This window comes from Oncorhynchus clarkii, chromosome 16 (assembly GCF_045791955.1).
Source record: "Oncorhynchus clarkii lewisi isolate Uvic-CL-2024 chromosome 16, UVic_Ocla_1.0, whole genome shotgun sequence".
Taxonomy (NCBI): domain Eukaryota; kingdom Metazoa; phylum Chordata; class Actinopteri; order Salmoniformes; family Salmonidae; genus Oncorhynchus; species Oncorhynchus clarkii.
This window is the reverse complement of record NC_092162.1, coordinates 16326209-16344921: the sequence shown is the minus strand read 5'-3', so window position 1 is coordinate 16344921 and position 18713 is coordinate 16326209. Positions and strand designations below refer to the sequence as shown.

Sequence of the window (18713 nt, the reverse complement as noted above, 5' to 3'; positions counted from 1 at the left end):
GGGTGCTGCAGCACCTGATGAAAATGTTGAATAAAATATATATATATATATATGTGCAGTACCAGTCAAAGTTTGGACACACCTACTCATTCACTTTATTTTTACTATTTTCTACATTGTAGAATAATAGTGAAGACAAACTATGAAATAACACACATGAAATCATGTATTAACCCAAAAAGTGTTTAATAAATCAAAATGTATTTTATATTTTAAATTCTTCAGCTTTGCACACTTTTAGCATGATCTCAACCTGCTTCACACGGAATGCTTTTCCAACAGATACACATGGGAAATATTGTCCATACAATGGCTCTTTGTATCCACTTAATGGGAACCCTACAACTCTGCCTCCTTGTCTAGTCTGCCTGCCTGATCCAGGCAATTTGTCTCTTTCGAAATGCTTGCAGCCTGCCAGCATTCTTCTGATCCTCGCAAGCCCTATGTCCTGCATAGCAACGCTAAGCAAAGGATATAGCTTGTCAATTTGTTGGAACACAATACAGTACTATGAATGAAAGAGCCCTTTTATGAACAATTCCACATTTCCGGGGGTATTTGTTGTACCAGCATTGTGGTTGAGGATTCCATGGAGTTGGCAGCAGGTGTGATGTTTCCATTCTCAGCGGTTGGTTCTGTGACCGGTACTGTGTCATGACACCGAAACCAAACAAGAAAGTGTTAGGACATCAATAATACATGTTGTGAAATGTGCCATGTACTATGGAAATACTTGTTTCCTTGTTTTTTTAGGCACATGGCCCATTGGTTGTATCGCTGACGTAAAAATCTATTTTTAGTCACACATCTGACTGAACTCCTTATGCATTTAAAATACTGCATGTGATTACTAAGATTCTTTCTTTCCTTCATAATTTTACTGAGCCAGATCATTTAATGGAGGACCAAGGGCAATGGCCGGAGGTCTTCGAGGGCTTTGACAGACAAGAGAACTCTGGTGGGGAGGATGATCTGCTGGGTAGCTCCACACTCACCTTGGCTCCTCTTGTGGCCAGCCCCTCCTCCCCCTCCCGTTCGCTACTCCCAGCCCCTCATCATCCACAGAAGCAGGTAGCTGACATGACTTACACAAAGGCCATGACTCAATAGCAATTGACACACGTTTTACACTTGCCACCGGCTCAGCAGTCACTGAGTCATGTTCTGATATTGAGTCATGCCACATGTTGTTTTTGTAACCTTCATAAATAGACTTTATCCTAAAAAGAGAAACTATTTTAATGGAAATGTATTGTGTAATTTATTGGTTATATTGTGTGAGAGAAAAAAAACAACGTTTTCCTTTGATATTTTGAAACATTGTATCCAGGCCTCATTTGCGACGCACTTGTTCCATTTTCTGTTATTTTGTTTAGCAACATTTTCCAGAATGAAAAGCTGGAACTGTCCTCCTTTGTTCCTCTATGCCCAATCCCTTTCCAGAGATGTGCAGCTCCTCTCAATCCCCAATCGGCTCTCTTTCACCTCTAAAAAGTGACACAAGTTTAAATTCAAGGGCTCAATTCAGTCAAGCCTTCAATGATATTGTTATTATAATGTGATTGGCTGTGCAGTCTTCGGGGATATTGTTCTGAATTCATTTGATTGGGTGTCATATTGATATCAATAGCTAAATGACCATCCAATTTGGAAAGACTTTCATGCAAATGTTATATAATCTGCTAAATAAATTAAATTGTGTTTCCATCATACTGACTTTGTTGCTGATAAAAAGCTGTGCGTGATTACGTTTGGCACAAACAAATTTGTGGTTTTGTTTTCATGTGTCGAATAAAAACAACTTTTGCGATAAATGGCAAATTTGCCCAATCAGATTTTCGCGTATGGTCTCTAGACAACATTTAACTGATAAAGTGGACACTGGACAAGTGTGGTTATGAAATTAGATGGAGAGGCGCAATATCATTTTTATTTGTTAATTGGCAGCTAAGCACGGATCATCATGTCCCTAGCATACAAATTAAGACCCTCGATTTTATTGGAAAGGCGCATCAAGCTCATCACTCTGCACTTTCGAGACTGCGTAGCCTAAACCGTGCATACTTTTCCAAGTCGCAGTGGGAGGACCACACAACATAGCATTGTGTGACTGCAAATTTACCTCGAAATGGTTATATATATATATATATATATCAACAATTGCGCAATAATTATTTTCCACCTCAATTTGTCACATTATTAATTTTAACGACACAAAAAGTACTCCACCATGTTGAACGAACAGATTGTCTGTCGACTTTTATAAAATTGTGCCGACACTTTCGTGTTACCAACACACTTGTCCTGTTTTTAAAAAATATTTTTTATATATGGAATGACTTGACTCGCATAAAAACTGTGGATGGGAACGTGGTTACTGGAATACAGTAGAAGCTTGGGTCTGCAGAGGCCTCCAGAGGGGATATTATGGATTAATAATGTTATTGACTGTGTGACTGGCAGGGGTTCATTTGATTGGCAGAGGCCCACGAGTATGCTTGTGTGTGAGTATGCTTGTGTGTATTTTTAATGCTAGGCAACAGACTGTCCCAATGCCATAGATGCTCCGTGGCAACAGACTGTGTCACATTGCCATATATGCTCCGTGGCATGACAACACACACTCACAACATATAAGAGTGCAACACACATTTTGATACACATAAAAACACACTTCTTTTTTCTCCAATATCTACAGTATCTTTACTTGGGGTACAGTAGCACAGACAAACTCCATAACATTGTGACACCATCCATCACCGTCTGTATTAATACAGATGTATTCGTTTTGAAGGTCAGTAGCAGGGTATGTGAGCGGAGCTGAGCGGTCATTGCTCATGGAGGGCTCCACATCCTTTCCAACCACTCCGTTAAAAACCACTCAGCGCTTAAAGGATAAAAAAAAAAATGCAATCACAATTTAATCAACAACCATCTATTTTTCTGACTACCTGGACCTACCATTCTTTAAGTATTGAAACCAAACCTGATTTTTAGTTTAGAAATACTTTGATACAATGACACAGTTAGCTACCCACCTCGTTCCTATCTTTTATCAAGTGCACGTTGTAAATACTCCATCATGCTTTCTGGTGTATTTTGAAATTCCACAATGATTCTTTAGTTGTGCACTTCATCTCTTGGTCCTCATCTTTGTAAGTCAAACCGTTTTCTTTAGGAAAATATTTAGCGAACTCCTTGACAGTATCTAAAGCACTCCAGTCAAATTGGGCACGCTCGGCTCCTCGCCATAGGCGCAGGAAGTAGTTTGTGGGTGCTATGATTTTTTAAATTTTGCACACACTACAGATGGCTATGTAGGTCCGCTAATACAGGACTATTAAAGGCCCAGTGCACGACTCTGTGCACAAATGTGTTAACATCCCCATTAGTGAGCATTTCTCCTTTGTCAAAATAATCCACCCACCTGACAGGTGTTGCATATCAAGAAGCTGATTAAACAGCATGATCATTTCACAGGTGCACCTTGTGCTGGGGACAATAAAAGGCCATAAAAATGTGTTGTTTTGTCACACAACACCACGTCTCACGTGTTGAGGGAGCGTGCACTTGTCATGCTGACTGCAGGCATGTCCACCAGAGCTGTTGCCAGAGAATTGAATGTTAATTTCTCTACCATAAGCCGCCTCCAACGTCATTTTAGAGAGTTTGGTAGTACTTTCAACCGGGCTCACATCCGCAGACCACATGTAACCACGCCAGCCCAAGACCTCAACATCTGGCTTCTTCACCTGCAGGATCGTCTGAGACCAGCCACCTGGACAGTTAAGGAAATTCTGCACAAACTCTCAGTAACCGTCTCAGGCAGGCTCATCCGCATGCTCATTGTCCTCACTGCAGTTTGGTGTCGTAACTGACTTCAGTGGCCAAATGCTCACCGGCATGCTGGAGAAGTGTGCTCTTCACGGCTGAATCTGGATTTCAACTGTACTGGGCAGATGGCAAACAGTGTACATGGTGTTGTGTGAGCGAGCAGTTTGCTGATGTCAACGTTATGAAGAGTGCCCCATGGTGGCGGTGGGGTTATGGTATAGGCAGGCATAAGCTACAGACAACGAACACAATTGCAATTTATCTATCGCAATTTGAATGCAGATACCGTGATTAGATCCTGAGGCCCATTATCGTGCCATTCATCTGCCGCCATCACCTCATGTTTCAGCATGAAAGTACATGGCCCCATGTCGCAGGCATTTATACAAAATTCCCATAAGGTGTAAATGTCCCAGTTCTTCCATGGCCCGAATACTCACCAGACATGTTACCCATGGTTGGGATTCTCTGGATCGAGGTGTACAGCAGGCTACATTCAACAGCCTGATCAACTCTGAGATGTGTCACGGTCACACCAGATACTAACTGGTTCTGATCCACGCCCTACTATTTTTTATTTATTTAAGGTATCTGTGACCAAGAGATGCATATCTGTATTCCCAGTCATGCAAAATTCATAGATTAGGGCCTAATGAATGGATTTCAATTGACTGATTTCCTTAGATGAACTGTAACTCCGTAGAATCGTTGAAATTGTTGCATTTCTATTTTTTGTTCAGTGTAGTATGATACCTTACTCTAAACAGAAAGGCACGACAATAGCAGTTTGTGCATGAGAAGCTATCCACAAATGTTTCTTAACGGCTAAATTATACCCTTGTTTGTTCACACTTTCACATAGATCTCATTGGCAACACCAGATATTAGGATCAAATCATATCGTTTAATATGTTCAGGAAAACCCCACAGAAACAGTAGCGGGGAAAACGTACAGATTTCCAATCATTCTTAATTAACAGACATGTCAGCCTAACAGCCTATGACCAGGTAGCCCCCTCCTGCCCTTACAGATCTGACAATAAAGGTACTAGTACTGATACCAATACCTTTTGTGTTGGGAACTCAAGTATGTAGTACAACGTTGCTAAACGTAGCCAATGTTAGCGCTCATACCCTAGGCTTATTTCCTTCATTAGCCATAGCGTTACAGTTAAGAGCATTCATATTATTTGGTGCTTTTCCTTCATCCAGGAAATTAGCAAGCAGCTGGGGTACAGCATGCCGAGGTCCTGCCAACCTCTGAGACAAGAATAATATTGTGAACATTTCCAGGTAGAAAACAAAAATGTAGAGTGTTGGCACCCTTGAGAGAACACTACATTTAATATACAAGATTTGTCATACTGCTCAATTGCATTTGGTTTAGCAGTTGTACAAAGATAAATGCTAGAACTAGAGAAACAGACATGTAACATTTCTAGGAATAAAGTTTGAAGCTTCTTTCTGAATGTCCACCTTTGACCAGCCCAATGGAGCCCCTCAAAACAACCATGTATTGAAATGCCCAGTTGAATAAATAGGTGACATAAGATGAAAATGAAGGAGGAACTTTTACCATTAGAACATTTGCTTTCAATTAATTCAGTCAAAATGTCAAGTTTTCACAATTTGAAAAATTACCAAGAAGACAAAGCTAATTTTAACATTTGAATATGTCCTTATGGTTATTAGGTTGTGCTTCATGGTTTCTCTCTCTTTATCGCAGGGAAAAGGTAGTGTTCGCTGGAGAACCATTAAAAAGGTGTTGGTAATATAATTTTACAAAAATAAAGAAAAGCATGGTTTTCAAATAACGCGAAGAATGTCCAACGGTGGAACGGGATCTTTTTCCATTTACTTCAACCTGATACAGGTTACAATGCAGTTTTATCACAGGTAAGGTTTCAAAATTCACATCCTTTCTTACAATCTCAACACTGGTAGTACAAATAAAGTTATATATATCTACCAAGGAGAGAGAGGAGGACCGTTTACACCATTGCTCTTTATTTGCCTTGTGAAAACCATGCTTGGCGTGGGGAGGAGGGGATCGTGCATGACAGAGTGGGGCTGGGTGGGATGGCGCTCGAGGAGCCAGACCACTATTTCCACAGCAGGTGTGTTAAAGGCACGCCGGGGTTACTCCTAATCCCAGCTAGACACTTCACACCCACACAACGCACGCGCTCACCTGACTGCAAACACAGTACACACAGAAGCAGCACAAGTTACAGCCCCAGGAGTAAGGTTCGATACAGAAAAAGAGGTGGAGGATGAGGTTTTTGGAGAAAGACTGGGAGGGAGGAGTTCCTGGGGGCAAGGGGCTTGGAACCAGTGCTGCCATTGTGTTAGACAGAGGGAAAACTAAAATGGTGAAATGGATCATTTCTGGTTCTTGAGTTGGTTGGAGAGCCAGTCAAGGCCCTCGTAGAGGCCGTCCCCGCTGGTAGCACAAGTGGCCTGGATGTACCAGCTGCGCTGGCGGAGAGCGTGGAGCCCCAGCTTGTCTGTGATCTCTGCAGCATTCATTGCATTGGGAAGGTCCTAAGAAACATCCAGGTTCAAATTATTAATTCTCTGTCTAACACACTGCAAGATCTTACTCAAGCCCAGTGATAGTGCAAGGGGTTGGCAATTCAAAAAAATGATTAAGTATGCATGGTCAATGAGTATGGTCCACTCACAATTTTTAGCAGGATAAAAGAGCACTACAAGGAGTCAAGGCTATAAGAATTCAGATACGAGTACCCATGCGCACCTGTTTGTTTGCAAAAACGAGCAGCACAGCATCTCTTAGCTCATCCTCCGCGAGCATTCTCTGCAACTCCTCCCTCGCCTCGTTCACTCGCTCCCGGTCGTTGCTGTCCACCACAAAGATAAGCCCTGCAAAGAAGTACATAGTTAGATGACAATATGACACTGGTTCTCCGATAAGCAACTCTGATTTATGTAACGATGGCACCATCTATGGACCACCATTGCCAACGATCCTCAAAGCTCCTTTGAATCTTACCTTGAGTGTTCTGGAAGTAGTGGCGCCACAGCGGCCTGATTTTGTCTTGACCGCCAACGTCCCACACTGTGAAGCTGATGTTCTTGTATTCTACCGTTTCTACATTAAAACCTGGACAAAGGACACAGAGAATGATGAAGGCACATATTCCATAAGTAGCCTAATTTAGAGAAGAAAATTGTGATAGGCTAATGCATTCAAGGAAAATTGTCCTTACCAATTGTTGGAATGGTGGTAACAATCTCTCCTAGTTTGAGTTTGTACAGGATAGTCGTTTTTCCAGCCGCATCGAGTCCAACCATGAGAATCCTCATCTCCTTCTTGCCAAATAGGCCCTTGAACAGGCTTCCAAACATATTCCCCATGGTCACTTATCTGAGAGAAAGAGGAATGCAAGGTGAAGAAAATCAGTAATGGTACACATTTAGATTTCTATGGGGTTCATACACATTTTGACCAATTGAATTTCATGACTTTTCACCAAATTTCCATGACCAAACGAAAGTGGTGTCTACGTAAGTATAAAAAAAGTGTTATGTGGTATTGACACTGGGAGGCTGCTCTCTGATCCCATGTATTTGTGCAAGGCACTTAAACCCCACCAAGTAGAATACCTGTTAGGCAACTGTATAAATCACATGTAGTCAACCTTCAGACTGGAGAGCTACTGGGTGTGCTGGCTTTTGATACAGCTCTGCTCAAACACAGAGACAGTTAATCAAGGTCCGGTTGAGCAGCTAATTCCTAGAAAATGTGGTTTGTTAGAGGGGGACTGGAATAAAAGCCTGCGCACCCATTCGCTCTCCTGGAGGATGGTTGCCCACCCTCGATGTAAAATATATTGCAACATTACAACCAAACGCCTTTTAAATCATTTATAAATGTAATATATCAAAGATCAAATGGCTACAAATATTTTTATTCAGCTGAAGCATTCCCACAAATTTTCTTTGGGAAACATACATGTTAGTTTAGTCATTTATCTTAGTTTATTTTGCAGGTTGACAAGCATCTAAATGTCCCATACATTGGATGCCCAAATCAACAACTTTTAAAACCATATAATCCAAAACGAAAGTCTACAGCTAATATTTTTTCTTAAAATTACTGTCCACGATTCAAATAAATATTTTGCTTCACATTCAATATTTTGATTCATATTCGATTCATCACAATTTAACCGAATCCCAACTAATAAAATGGTAAAGTGAATCATTTGTTCAGTCAAAAATAATTGTTTAAATTAATTAATCTACTTTGTATGGCCTTATTAGCGAGTGTATGTGTTCTGGGGGACATGACATAATGGAAACAAACTTTATTTAACTAGGTAAGTGAGTTAACAACTAATTATTATTTACAATGACGGACTACCCCGCCAAACCCGTATGACGCTGGGTCAATTGTGCGCCGCCCTATGGGACTCCCATTCACGACCGGTTGTGATACGGCCTGTAATCGAACCAGGGTCTGCAGTGACGCCTCTAGCACTGAGATGCAGTGCAATAGACCGCTGCGCCACACCACTCGGGAGCCCAACACATGCTAATAAAAGCTACACAATTAACTACAGGGTACAATATAGATGTTTTGAGCGGACTACTTAGTTAGTCTGTTCTCTATCATATTTTATAGGCTATATATGGGCCTACCTGCTGCTGGAATGTCCGAATGTCTGTCTCTCCTTTGAGTAAAGGCCCACTCGTCTCGCACAATTGCAGGTTATGCGCGCAAACACAGACGTGCTAAACTGCCATTCCGATCCTGGCTCATATGTTGACTTTTAACTGTGGCTAAATAAATTATTTTAACAGAAATTCAAATGAATTTCCATGACTTTTCCTGAACTTCCGGATTTAATCATCCAAAACTTTTCCGGGCCGTAATGGTATTAGCTAGCTATAGTATGTACATTCAAAGAGACATACGTTTGCAGGAATTAACCCAAAGCTACCAATATATTCCCCAAACCCAACGTCAGCATACTGCTATAGTTAGCTAGTTGTATGGCTGTGGATATATTCCGTTCCTTTAACGTCAGAAACGACTTAAAAAATGACAACAATGAATGCGATCCTGACGTCAGCTGACTCGCCACAGCTAGCTGCTTTTAGCATGTCAGGTTTATGATTTCGGTGGCTGGTGTTCTGTGACAAAAAATAAACATAATATAGTATTTATTTAGCCAAGTTGGTGCTTGCCCCTAAGTCCTAGCTTCTAAACACTGTGCAATTGTGAATGAATCTACGTTCAAGTTAGCTAGGCCTGCCTTAACGTGGGCAAGGCTAACTAAGCAAGCCTGAATGTTTCCCATCAGGATCTAGAAACTAAAATAAATATCCGAATTTAATTGGCAACATGCGTACCCGGTAGATAGTGAACTTGAGGGCCGACAACATTCTTCAAACTAACGTTAGCTAGGTACTATAACGTTAAAGCGAAAAGAAAAAGCTCTAACTAGTTAGCTAACTAGCTTGGACAGATTCTTAGCATCATGCCATCTTATTAACTAGGTAGTTAAGTTAGCGAACAAATTGGGGATCTCAGGCATTTAAAAGGTTTACCGAACATATCGTTTAACACGCATTTGCTACTCATCTTATGACAAAACTAGTCAGCCTGAAGGAAGAGACTGTGTTCGCTAACTTAGCATCACTAGCTAGCCAGATATATGCCGCAACGTCAGATGTAGAGGAAATTGTGACGTCATTTGAAGAACGGGCAACGGGAAAACTGAGCGTTTTTGTCAGATTCTTGTTCACTCGAACATACATTATTATATGTTAAACATACGTATGATATATTCACCTTAGAAAGACTGCTTCTCGATCTTGCTTCTCTTTCAGTCACTCCAAAATGGCGTTTGCGCAACTCAGTAGACACCGGTGTGTGGACAGGCATTTCCCACGGTTAATCTTATCCAATCATATCACCTATTGTACTTAAAGACCCCGCCTGTAATACCATTTCATCCAATCACGGGGCCGATATGATTTGTAGACAACGAGGAAGTGAACGTACACATTTTAGCCAATTACTTTTAAATCAAATTATTAATGCAACGCAAGTTATCAATGTAAGTGGCAGATAGTAGATTCGGATCAATGCAGTCAGTAGCAGAATATTCTGTGATTCAACTCATTGTGCACTGACTCTCCAGTGAGGTGATCAGGGTGTCTTTTTTCCAAAGCCCACGGAGCTTGTTGATTGAATATTTGTTTTAACACAAGCTTTTCAGAACTATTCCAACTCAATAAACCAGATGTTGGTCGACTTGTTCACGTGATTCATTTATTCTCAACATGGTGGATTGTTTAAAAAAACAAACATGAATTGTAGGCCTATGCATCATCACACTGATAAAAGGTAGAATTGTTGAGAGACACACCCCATCTATTCTAATGAGTAGCTAGAGACCTACTATCATAGGCTAATAATTACAGAAAGAGAAAAATCATCACAATGTGAAAATGTTGTGCCTGAGTCTCAATTTAGAAAATAGCTGCATGTATACACCTTCAAAGTTGTCTCATTCCCGAATCTCAAGCTTTCCCTCTTTGATCCTCCAGCTCCATCGTGGACAACAGTCTGGGGAAGGAATACAGCAAAGCCACAAGCCTGACTCCTGGATTTCCTGTTGGAAGGACACGGGCTTCCTGTCCAGAGTCTCCAAACTGAAGGCCTTCACTGTGATCTAAATGAGACACAGCACACTCTCATGTTATCTGTACATCAATTAGACAGGCTAATTGTATGTTCAACTTTACTCAGATCTACAGTGATCTCTTTCTTACCTGCTCGCTTATCCCTATGGCAACATGACCCACTTTGACCTGACGCTGTTCACGGATCCTCAAACACTCACCGCCAATGTTTTCAATCCATATCTCTACGCCTAGACCAGCAATGCACAGAGAACAGTGAATTTATCAACAATCATACCCTTCTCCCCTAATGGTTACAGACAAGTCTACCCAGAGCATTTTCTCACCTTCAAAGCAGTAAGATGGTGGCTGGTTGGTGGATACCACCAGCCATTCCAAGTTGAAGCTCTGTCCATCTGTCTGGCTGTTGTAGGAGAAGACTCCAGAGCTGAGGTCATCAGACGAGCAATCAGAATCTTTGTCTGTGTCTGTATCCTCCTTCTGGGATGAACCAGTGCTGCTCATACAGGAGGGAGGGTGGTCCCTTGGCTCAGGGGAGGGGGTCTGGGCCAAAATGCCCACGGTAACACCTGGAGAGAGACAGATCGCCTTACTTTCCTGTCTCAAGAATATACACCTCACTGCATCTTTTAGATGTGCATAAAGCCTGACTGTCTGTGCAGCAGTAGCCGCTTAACTCACCATCTCTTAAGTATTCCAATTCAGGCTCTGACCCCCAGGATTGGTCAATCTCCGGCTGGCCTTTCCGCAGGACGGGGAAGTGGGTGTGGAGAGCTTGGTAAAGTTCTGTGGAAGACTCCTCTTCCTCCCAATCGCCTTCATATTCCCAGTCACCTTTCCTCTCCAGATCTCCATCCTCCCCCAAGTAAATATCCACCTCGGAATCTGTCTCAGGTTCCCAATCTTCCACCACATGGCTCTCCTCCAATGAATTTTGATAAGATTCCCAGTCCCTATCCTCCAGAGAGTATGTCACTGATTTAGAATCTCTCTCCAATTCCGATCCGCCCTCCTCAGAATCACTACTGTCCGCACCAGCGGCCAACGCTCTCCAGGGGCTCACCCAATGCATTTTGGGTGCTGACTGTGTGGCTGCTGGCTTTGCAGGGGCAGAGGGAATGTAGGGTATTTTATGATTCCCAGTCTTGCTGTTCACCAGTTTTTGACAATCACCTTGACCAGAACTGTGACAAAGTCCTCCCACTGAAGAGAAAAAAGGGGCACTCTCATTATTCTAAAACATACACTCGCACCATCTCACACACCAACACCCATGTACTGAGGGAAAATCTTCACAAAATCACAATGATTGAATTCCGACCATAGATACACACTTGTAAAAAGCGAATTCAAGTTTGTCAAATCATAGATAGATTACCTGCTCTCAGGGCCTTGGTGGTCATCTGCCTTAGCGCTGTGGCCGAGGCTCTACTGGTGGGGTCCTTCTGTAGTCCAGCTCTCAAGACCTCGGCAGTGTAGGGGTTACAGTTGGGGGGCACCTCCCTCAGAGGAGGTGGCTCATTGACAATCTGACCAGTGAAAGGAAATGTTTTAAACTACATGTTTGTAGCAAGGACTTTTCTCTGATCTTGGATAACATGGGTTGTTTTTTACCTTGAAGCACAGTGGGTGGTTGTAGTAGCGGATCCAGGGGTGGCATCCGTTGAGCATGTGCAGTAGCATGCAGCAGCTACTCCACACGTCTGCCTTGGCACAGTGGAGGTCCCCTCGTGCCACCTCGGGCGCCATGTGGGTCTCTGTGCCAGCGGGCCACCCAGATTCTGAAATGTTAGGAAATAGTTGTGTGGGCATCGTTTTGTTTTTGTTTATCCCATTGAATACTAACTCAAAGATTTTTCATTGTATTCACACATATACACTGACGTCTAAAGGCTTTGGTGCTCTGTCCATTTGGGTCCAGCGTCTCAGAGAGACCAAAGTCACAGAGGAACGTGTCCCTCCCATCCTCAGACAGCAACACATTGTCAACTGCAACAAGAAAGGAAGAAAAGGGTAAACAAAATGTACAATTAGAAGGCAATCTGAGGAATAACGAGTTAGAGACGAATAGGGAACTGCTTTCTGCCAGACGTAACAGTACTATACATCCTGAAACTACAGGTTGTGCTTTCTTATCTTCTGACACTAGAGGGAGTGCAACAACCACAAATAACTTTGCTTTTACAAAGTATCACACTAGTAAACTACACTCAAATTTACCTATGCTACTCTTTCAGATCTTACACGTGTCTAGGGGGGAAGGGCAAAAGGGGTTGTTAACATGCCTTTAACATCCAGATGCAGGACGTGTCTGTGATGCAGGTGTTCCAATGCTCCCAGGAGCTGACAGAGGTAGCGCAAGGCCAGTTCCTCTGGTAAACTTCCCCTCTCCCTCAGTAGCTGGGCCAAACAACCTGTCTTCAGGTCCATGAAGAGTGTGACGTACGGACCCTCCCTCACAGCCCCAAAGAGCTTCACAATGCCAGGGGCGTTCAAAGCACTCCACGTGCTCACCTCCTCACAGTTGAAATGACTCAGTGGGATCTGGAATGAGTAAAACAAATTATTGTATGAGATTATGGACCATGTTTACTAGGCGCTTGCATCAAGTGAAATGTTTGGGCCTATTGTTCTACAGAGGGAATTCAACTTTGAAGCTGCTGCTTTTAGTGTATAGGATCATCAGACAACTCTGTTGTATTTGGGACGTACTTTTTTGGCAGCACACTCGAACCCGGTACTTCTGTCCTGAACACTGAACACATCACCATACGATCCATTCTGAATGTGGTATAGAATGTTGTATTCCTTTCCCTCCCTGTATTCAAACTTATTGGGCTGGAGTTGCTGAAAGATACACAGTACACATAAATGCACATTCTGGTTATTCATGTATTCTTTATAAAACAAGGACACTGAATATTGATGAGAAAATAAATTAACAGGATCCCTACCTTGTGGAATATGAGGCCTTCGTTGATCTGTGCCGTGACCTCTTTCATCTCATCCGAGACATCTTTGACCAGTGCTTTGAAAAAAGGTGAGACGAATCGCTGATGCTTCTGGGTAACTCTGCTGCGCAGTTCCTCCAACATTACCTCAGAGCTAGACAGTCCCCCAACGCTAAACAACAATCCAGACACATCCCCTGGGATGTTAGACACACCCACCAGACTGCAGAAGGAGTTGGACGTACTCTCCACACTGGAGGAGGATCCGGATTCCCATCCTCGGCTGCAGGTAGAGTCCGAGTCAGACACGCCCATCAGACTGCAAGAAGAGTCAGAGTCGGACACACTCTCTGGCGCCAGGACGTTGTCCGACACGCACATCACACTGGAGAGACAGTCCGACACGTCCACCAGGCTGCAGACTGAGTCCGACAGACCCCCATCCCCAAAACTAGAAGATGCGTCTGACTCGCTCTCACGAGTACGAATGGATTCAGAATCAGATGTACTCTTCAGACTGGATGGAGACTCAGACATTCCTCCTATTTCACTAGAAAAGTCGGACACACCTATGAGTTCGTACGTGTCTGACAGGCCATCTGTACATTTTGACACACCTTCCAAGCTGCAGTGGGATACAATTTCAAACAAACCCTCCAAAATGCAGCCTCCGTGGCTATGAGGTACCGAGATAGAGTCTGTGTGTTTGGGGAGGTCCACAGGAAGTTGGTTTACCTCTGAGGCCCAGCTCATGTCCTTGTTGGTTGATTTAGACCAGTCGATCTCTTGCACCCATAAACCTTGGATGACTGGTGGCTCTTGTCCTTCCTCCCTCTGTCTTCCTTCCTGTGGCTTTTGCCGAAGCTTCCTTCGAATGTGGTGGTGTGGAACTGTGAGGATAGTACCCACATAGTTATCTTCGTCAGTATCACTCTCGGTTGTAGCTTTCTTGGCTATGGACCTGCAAATTAAGTGACATTGAGTGAGTTGACGAGACTGCTAGAGGCGTCTGGGGGCATGTAACCCCTGAATAATATTTGTGGGGAAATGAACAGCTAATTGTAATGAGCCTAAAATGTACTAACTTTATTACGAACAATTTATTGTGCCTTGTTAAGGATACAGTGCAAACACCATCTAACTGCAGTACAGTTAGTCCCAATTCAATTTAAAATTTGAGACTAAAGATGGTCATGCTCTGGTAAGTACCTGTGGCTTTTGAGCAGGTGAGATCTGGAGTAGACACATTCTGTGCTTGTAGGGCTGAACTCTTGGGAGCCTTCACCTGGGACACAGATTTACTCTGGATCAAAGATGGCTCACTAAATGACATGGGCTTGTTGTTCCCTCCTTTCTGCCCTAAACAATAGGGCAAATAAGGCCAGAACAGAGGGAACAACTTTCTAGAATGTAACCCCCATCCCTCCTCCTGGCTGCATGCAGATGCAAAACTATTTCAGTGCTACTTAGCCATTTAGCAGCATACAACCCTACATCCCACTGCTGGCGTGCCTCAGAAGCTAAGCAGGGTTGGTCCCTGGAGTGGAGATGCTGATGGAAGTGGTGATGGAGGGCCAGTAGGAGGCACTCTTTCCTCTGGTCTAAAAATAATATCCCAATGCCCCAGGGCAGTGATTGGGGACTTTGCCCTGTGTAGGGTGCCCTCTTTCGGACGCGACGTTAAACGGGTGCTGGCTCTCTGTGGTCACTAACATATCCCATGGCACTTATTGTAAGAGTAGGAGTGTTAACCCCCGTGTCCTGGCTAAATTCAAAATCTGGCCTTCATACCATCATGGTGGCCAAATCATCCCCAGCTTACAATTGGCTAATTCATTCAAAATGTTTCCCAAAAAATGTGTCACTGTGTAACTACTATGCATTTTGGAAAATAAGAGTTCTCCATTAGTTACTGGCTTACCCTCTGCCTGGGCGATGATGGAGACACATGGGACTTGGTAACTGTCATCATGCCCCCCTGTGCCCACCTGCTTGGCAGTGCCCTGCTCCATCACCAGGCTCAGGGTAGGAAGGACAGTCCGCACCAACGGGTCCTTGTTCTCTTCACCCTCCATGATGTTTTCCTTCCCCAAAGAAAACAACAGTGACGCCCCCTTCACATCAATGAATGGCGGGTTTGAGTTGAACATCCTGGGTATGGCCATTCCTCTTGCACTTGGCACCCTTAGAGAAACTGAGATAAAATCAAAGACGTGATAAATAAAAAGTCAAATGAGTGCTAACATGCTACTGGAGAGAAATGGGGTAAGTTTGCTTTCGGGAATAGTGAGAATGGTGACAAACCCTCTCCTCAAGGTCTTCTTCAAGGAGATCTTTGTGGCAATAAGCACTGATGCTCAAGAGCTAAGGCTATGTGGTAGTTAGTAGTAGAATTTCATTTGAAGAGCTCTAGGAAATGTAAAGGGCTACCAAACACCGAACAAGAAGCATTATGTAAATTAACCAAATTGTCTTATAATATACGGCAAAATCATTCTCACCATGTCATAAGAGAGTTCTTGACCCCTAAGGGAGGGAAAATGTACATAACTCAACAGGCTTATTCACTGTGCGGATATGCTGACGTTAGCTATGCATTTGGCAAGTATTTTAATGTGATGGCATTTGGTATGGTCGGTGTGAATGAACTGAGATGGCTAGTGATCCAGGCGAACATGTATAAATAGCATGCAGACTTTCAGCATGCTCTGAACTAGTTACATGCCTTCCACTGGGCTGCTCAGCTGTCAAAGTCTCTCTTTCTTAGCGCCCACCATATTGACAGGGAAGGCCAGGAATCAAAACAATCCTTTGTCAACTTACACACAGACAATGCTACACAGGTTATGTGTCCTTGTCCTCTCATAACTGCATTTGCAACTTGGACTAACTTATCCACTAACTTAACTTAGTTCAAGTATTTCCTATGTTTCTTAGTCCATGTTTTGGGAAACAATAATAAGTAGTATTTCTAAAGGTTCTTCATTACATCTTTGTTCATTGTTATGTGTGTGTGTGTGTATGGTTCCACGGCAAAGTTGTCGGAAGTTTAGATTGCAATCCTGATTCTTGAACATGCACCACTGTAAAGTTCCCATTCCCCGTGAAGTTGGCATTCAACCAACACCCTCAACCCTCAAATCTTACTGCATGAGAACCTTTATATCTAAGTCTTCTGTTCACCTAAGGGAAAATAATGGCCCATCTTTCCCATTACTTCCTGTTATCTTCGTTGTCTGCCAACACCTACACTCACATCCCCTTCCTAGCCCTAGCAGAAATAAAACGTTCAAACCAAGAAAATACATTGGTTTGAATGACAATAAAACATCAATAGGTAGTAATCCAACATACCGTGAAGGCGAAACAGTTGCTCCTTTTCTGTGAGAAGTTATCTTTGTATTAGTAGAAGTAGAGACAGAGTACTTCAGCCAGTTGGACTAAGCTACTTGCTTCTGTTCTGTCAATGCGTGTGGGTGTCTGTGTATGTCTGTATGTGCTGTCTCCAAGTGTAACCCACCGGCTTTCTGCTGACAGGCCGTGCTGATTGGTGGGCCATATGTGAGAGTTATGAGACAACGTTCACCCCCGACCCCCGGCACACATTACTGTTACTGAATCGAGACTCGGGTACTGTCTTGAGTCTATCCATTTTTTCCCCTTTCAATGTGTCTTTTGACTAACAATGTAGTCATTGTTAATTAAATAAACAAACACATACATCCACCTCCCCTCATGAAACTGTGCTCCCAGTCTCTGTCCTCGTCTCATTCTTTTGTACAATCACCTTCAAACATACGTTCAAGTTTGTATTGATAGCTATGGCAGTCCTAGAGAATGAAGTGCATTGGTATAACATGGATATAAAGTCAATAAATAAGCAACAAAAGAAAGGTTAAGAACCAAAAGTGCAAAGAAGTGTAACTCAATGTATGTAGAATATCAGTATTGAGACTGATTGAAAAAAAAAGTGCAATTTAGTAACAGATTTAATCAAAGTGACGCTGGTAAAAGTTATTGCAGCGTCAAGTCAAACTTTTCATACAAGTCTGGTAGTTGGCACTGGTTCAGTTATTCCTTCCCATCCAACACCTGTGTGCTGCCCTGTCCCAAATTCGGATCGGCAGAATTTGCACATTCCCATGGGAATTAGCAACATGCCAGAGGAGGGGGTGTCAGCAAAAAACACATACAACCCATGAGCCATTTTCCCTGGCAACATCTGAATGGCGAAGGGACAAACCAATGGTGAGGCACTCAGCAGAAGTACACATAGGCAGGTCAGCGAGTTTCATCCGTGTACTGGTCGAGTGCCCTGGGATCTATCTATACATAGACTTGGAAAAGGTCCATTATCAGAACTCCGTCTCAGAGTGGTGCTCAAATTCAATTCTGTTTCTAACCATTCATGACAAAGTGGAACAGTTGTACTTTTGTCTAATTACGGTACAAAATGTATGAATCGTATTCTTCAATCATGAATTGAAATGACTGGAAACCTTGGACTTGTGGCCCTTTTACAATTGTGTCCATTGGGCAAATACAACAAAGGGTTGTAAAAGCCAAAGGGGCCATGGGCCAGAGCATTATAGTGCAGACGTGCCTCATTGGAGTTAAACCTCGTTCTCTCTACCCGTGCTCTCCACTGAGGCTGATTAGTCCATGGCTCTTAGCTGCCAGCAGAGAGCACCAGAGCCAAGCCTGACTGTGTCCACTGGTAACTGGGACACATCTCACCAGCTGTGATATGCCAGGGCAGGGTCAAGGCTTCTGTTACTCTTCATGCCTCTGCTTGCTACTCACACCTCTTGTTTTCATTGGTCGTCATAACAACTTCTAAGGGGAAAAGGGTAAGGGGGAAAGCAAATAAACATAATGCGTTTCTATGGGCTTATTTTGGACCTAAGCTTGTCACCTGAATTTTCGCCTTCGGGACGATTCCCATTGTTAGAGCGGAGACATGAGCATCTTGTCATTATATACAGATCTCTGTGTAAAGGGAGAGGGGAGAAGTTCATAGGAAGTGAGGTGTCCTTTCCTTGGGAATCTCTATGAACCATACCCTCCAAGGTTCAGGCAAAAATATGACTCATACATTGAGTGTAGGTAGCCTAGCGGTTAAGTGCGTTGGGCCAGTAGCGAAAGGTCAATGTTTAAAATCCTTGAGCTGACTAGGTGAAAAATCATTTGATGTGCCCTTGAGCATGGCACTTAACCCTAATTGCTCCTGTAAGTCACTCTGGATAAAGG

General features: G+C 43.1%; 2 protein-coding genes across 4 annotated transcripts; both read right to left on the bottom strand.

Moving 5' to 3' along the window:
- Positions 1–4718: 4718 nt before the first annotated feature.
- On the bottom strand, positions 4719–9721 carry LOC139368042 (ADP-ribosylation factor 1-like). 2 transcript variants are annotated; one of them, XM_071106575.1, is made up of 6 exons: positions 9656–9716; positions 7065–7222; positions 6848–6958; positions 6593–6717; positions 6200–6378; positions 4719–6144 (listed from the first exon to the last, which is right to left on the bottom strand). In XM_071106575.1, the coding sequence occupies exons 2-5, from the start codon at positions 7210–7212 to the stop codon at positions 6217–6219; spliced, it is 546 nt and encodes a 181-aa protein (XP_070962676.1). In that variant the 5' UTR covers positions 7213–7222; positions 9656–9716; the 3' UTR covers positions 4719–6144; positions 6200–6216. The 2 variants fall into 2 exon arrangements, with proteins under 2 accessions (XP_070962676.1, XP_070962675.1); XM_071106574.1 differs by having other exon boundaries at positions 4719–6378; positions 9656–9721.
- A 395-nt stretch (positions 9722–10116) lies between these two features.
- On the bottom strand, positions 10117–16964 carry LOC139368041 (mitogen-activated protein kinase kinase kinase 14-like). 2 transcript variants are annotated; one of them, XM_071106573.1, is made up of 14 exons: positions 16818–16964; positions 15965–15989; positions 15385–15657; positions 14673–14748; positions 13467–14424; positions 13225–13359; positions 12798–13056; positions 12397–12501; positions 12127–12293; positions 11891–12041; positions 11194–11715; positions 10839–11081; positions 10642–10742; positions 10117–10541 (listed from the first exon to the last, which is right to left on the bottom strand). In XM_071106573.1, the coding sequence occupies exons 3-14, from the start codon at positions 15626–15628 to the stop codon at positions 10377–10379; spliced, it is 3126 nt and encodes a 1041-aa protein (XP_070962674.1). In that variant the 5' UTR covers positions 15629–15657; positions 15965–15989; positions 16818–16964; the 3' UTR covers positions 10117–10376. The 2 variants fall into 2 exon arrangements, with proteins under 2 accessions (XP_070962674.1, XP_070962673.1); XM_071106572.1 differs by lacking the exon at positions 15965–15989.
- Positions 16965–18713: the final 1749 nt, after the last annotated feature.

What these genes read in the sequence shown, in the direction of transcription:
- LOC139368041 (XM_071106573.1), bottom strand. Translation starts at nt 15,628, where the DNA reads ATGGCCATACCCAGGATGTTCAACTCAAACCCGCCATTCATTGATGTG. An exon ending in CACCTGCTCAAAAGCCACAG is followed by an intron (nt 14,425 to 14,672) that starts GTACTTACCAGA and finishes CTTAATTTGCAG; the next exon opens with GTCCATAGCCAAGAAAGCTA. An exon ending in TCGAGTGTGCTGCCAAAAAA is followed by an intron (nt 13,057 to 13,224) that starts GTACGTCCCAAA and finishes TACTCATTCCAG; the next exon opens with ATCCCACTGAGTCATTTCAA.
- LOC139368042 (XM_071106574.1), bottom strand. Translation starts at nt 7,212, where the DNA reads ATGGGGAATATGTTTGGAAGCCTGTTCAAGGGCCTATTTGGCAAGAAG. An exon ending in TACCACCATTCCAACAATTG is followed by an intron (nt 6,959 to 7,064) that starts GTAAGGACAATT and finishes TCCTTTGTCCAG; the next exon opens with GTTTTAATGTAGAAACGGTA. An exon ending in CTACTTCCAGAACACTCAAG is followed by an intron (nt 6,718 to 6,847) that starts GTAAGATTCAAA and finishes ACTTCTTTGCAG; the next exon opens with GGCTTATCTTTGTGGTGGAC.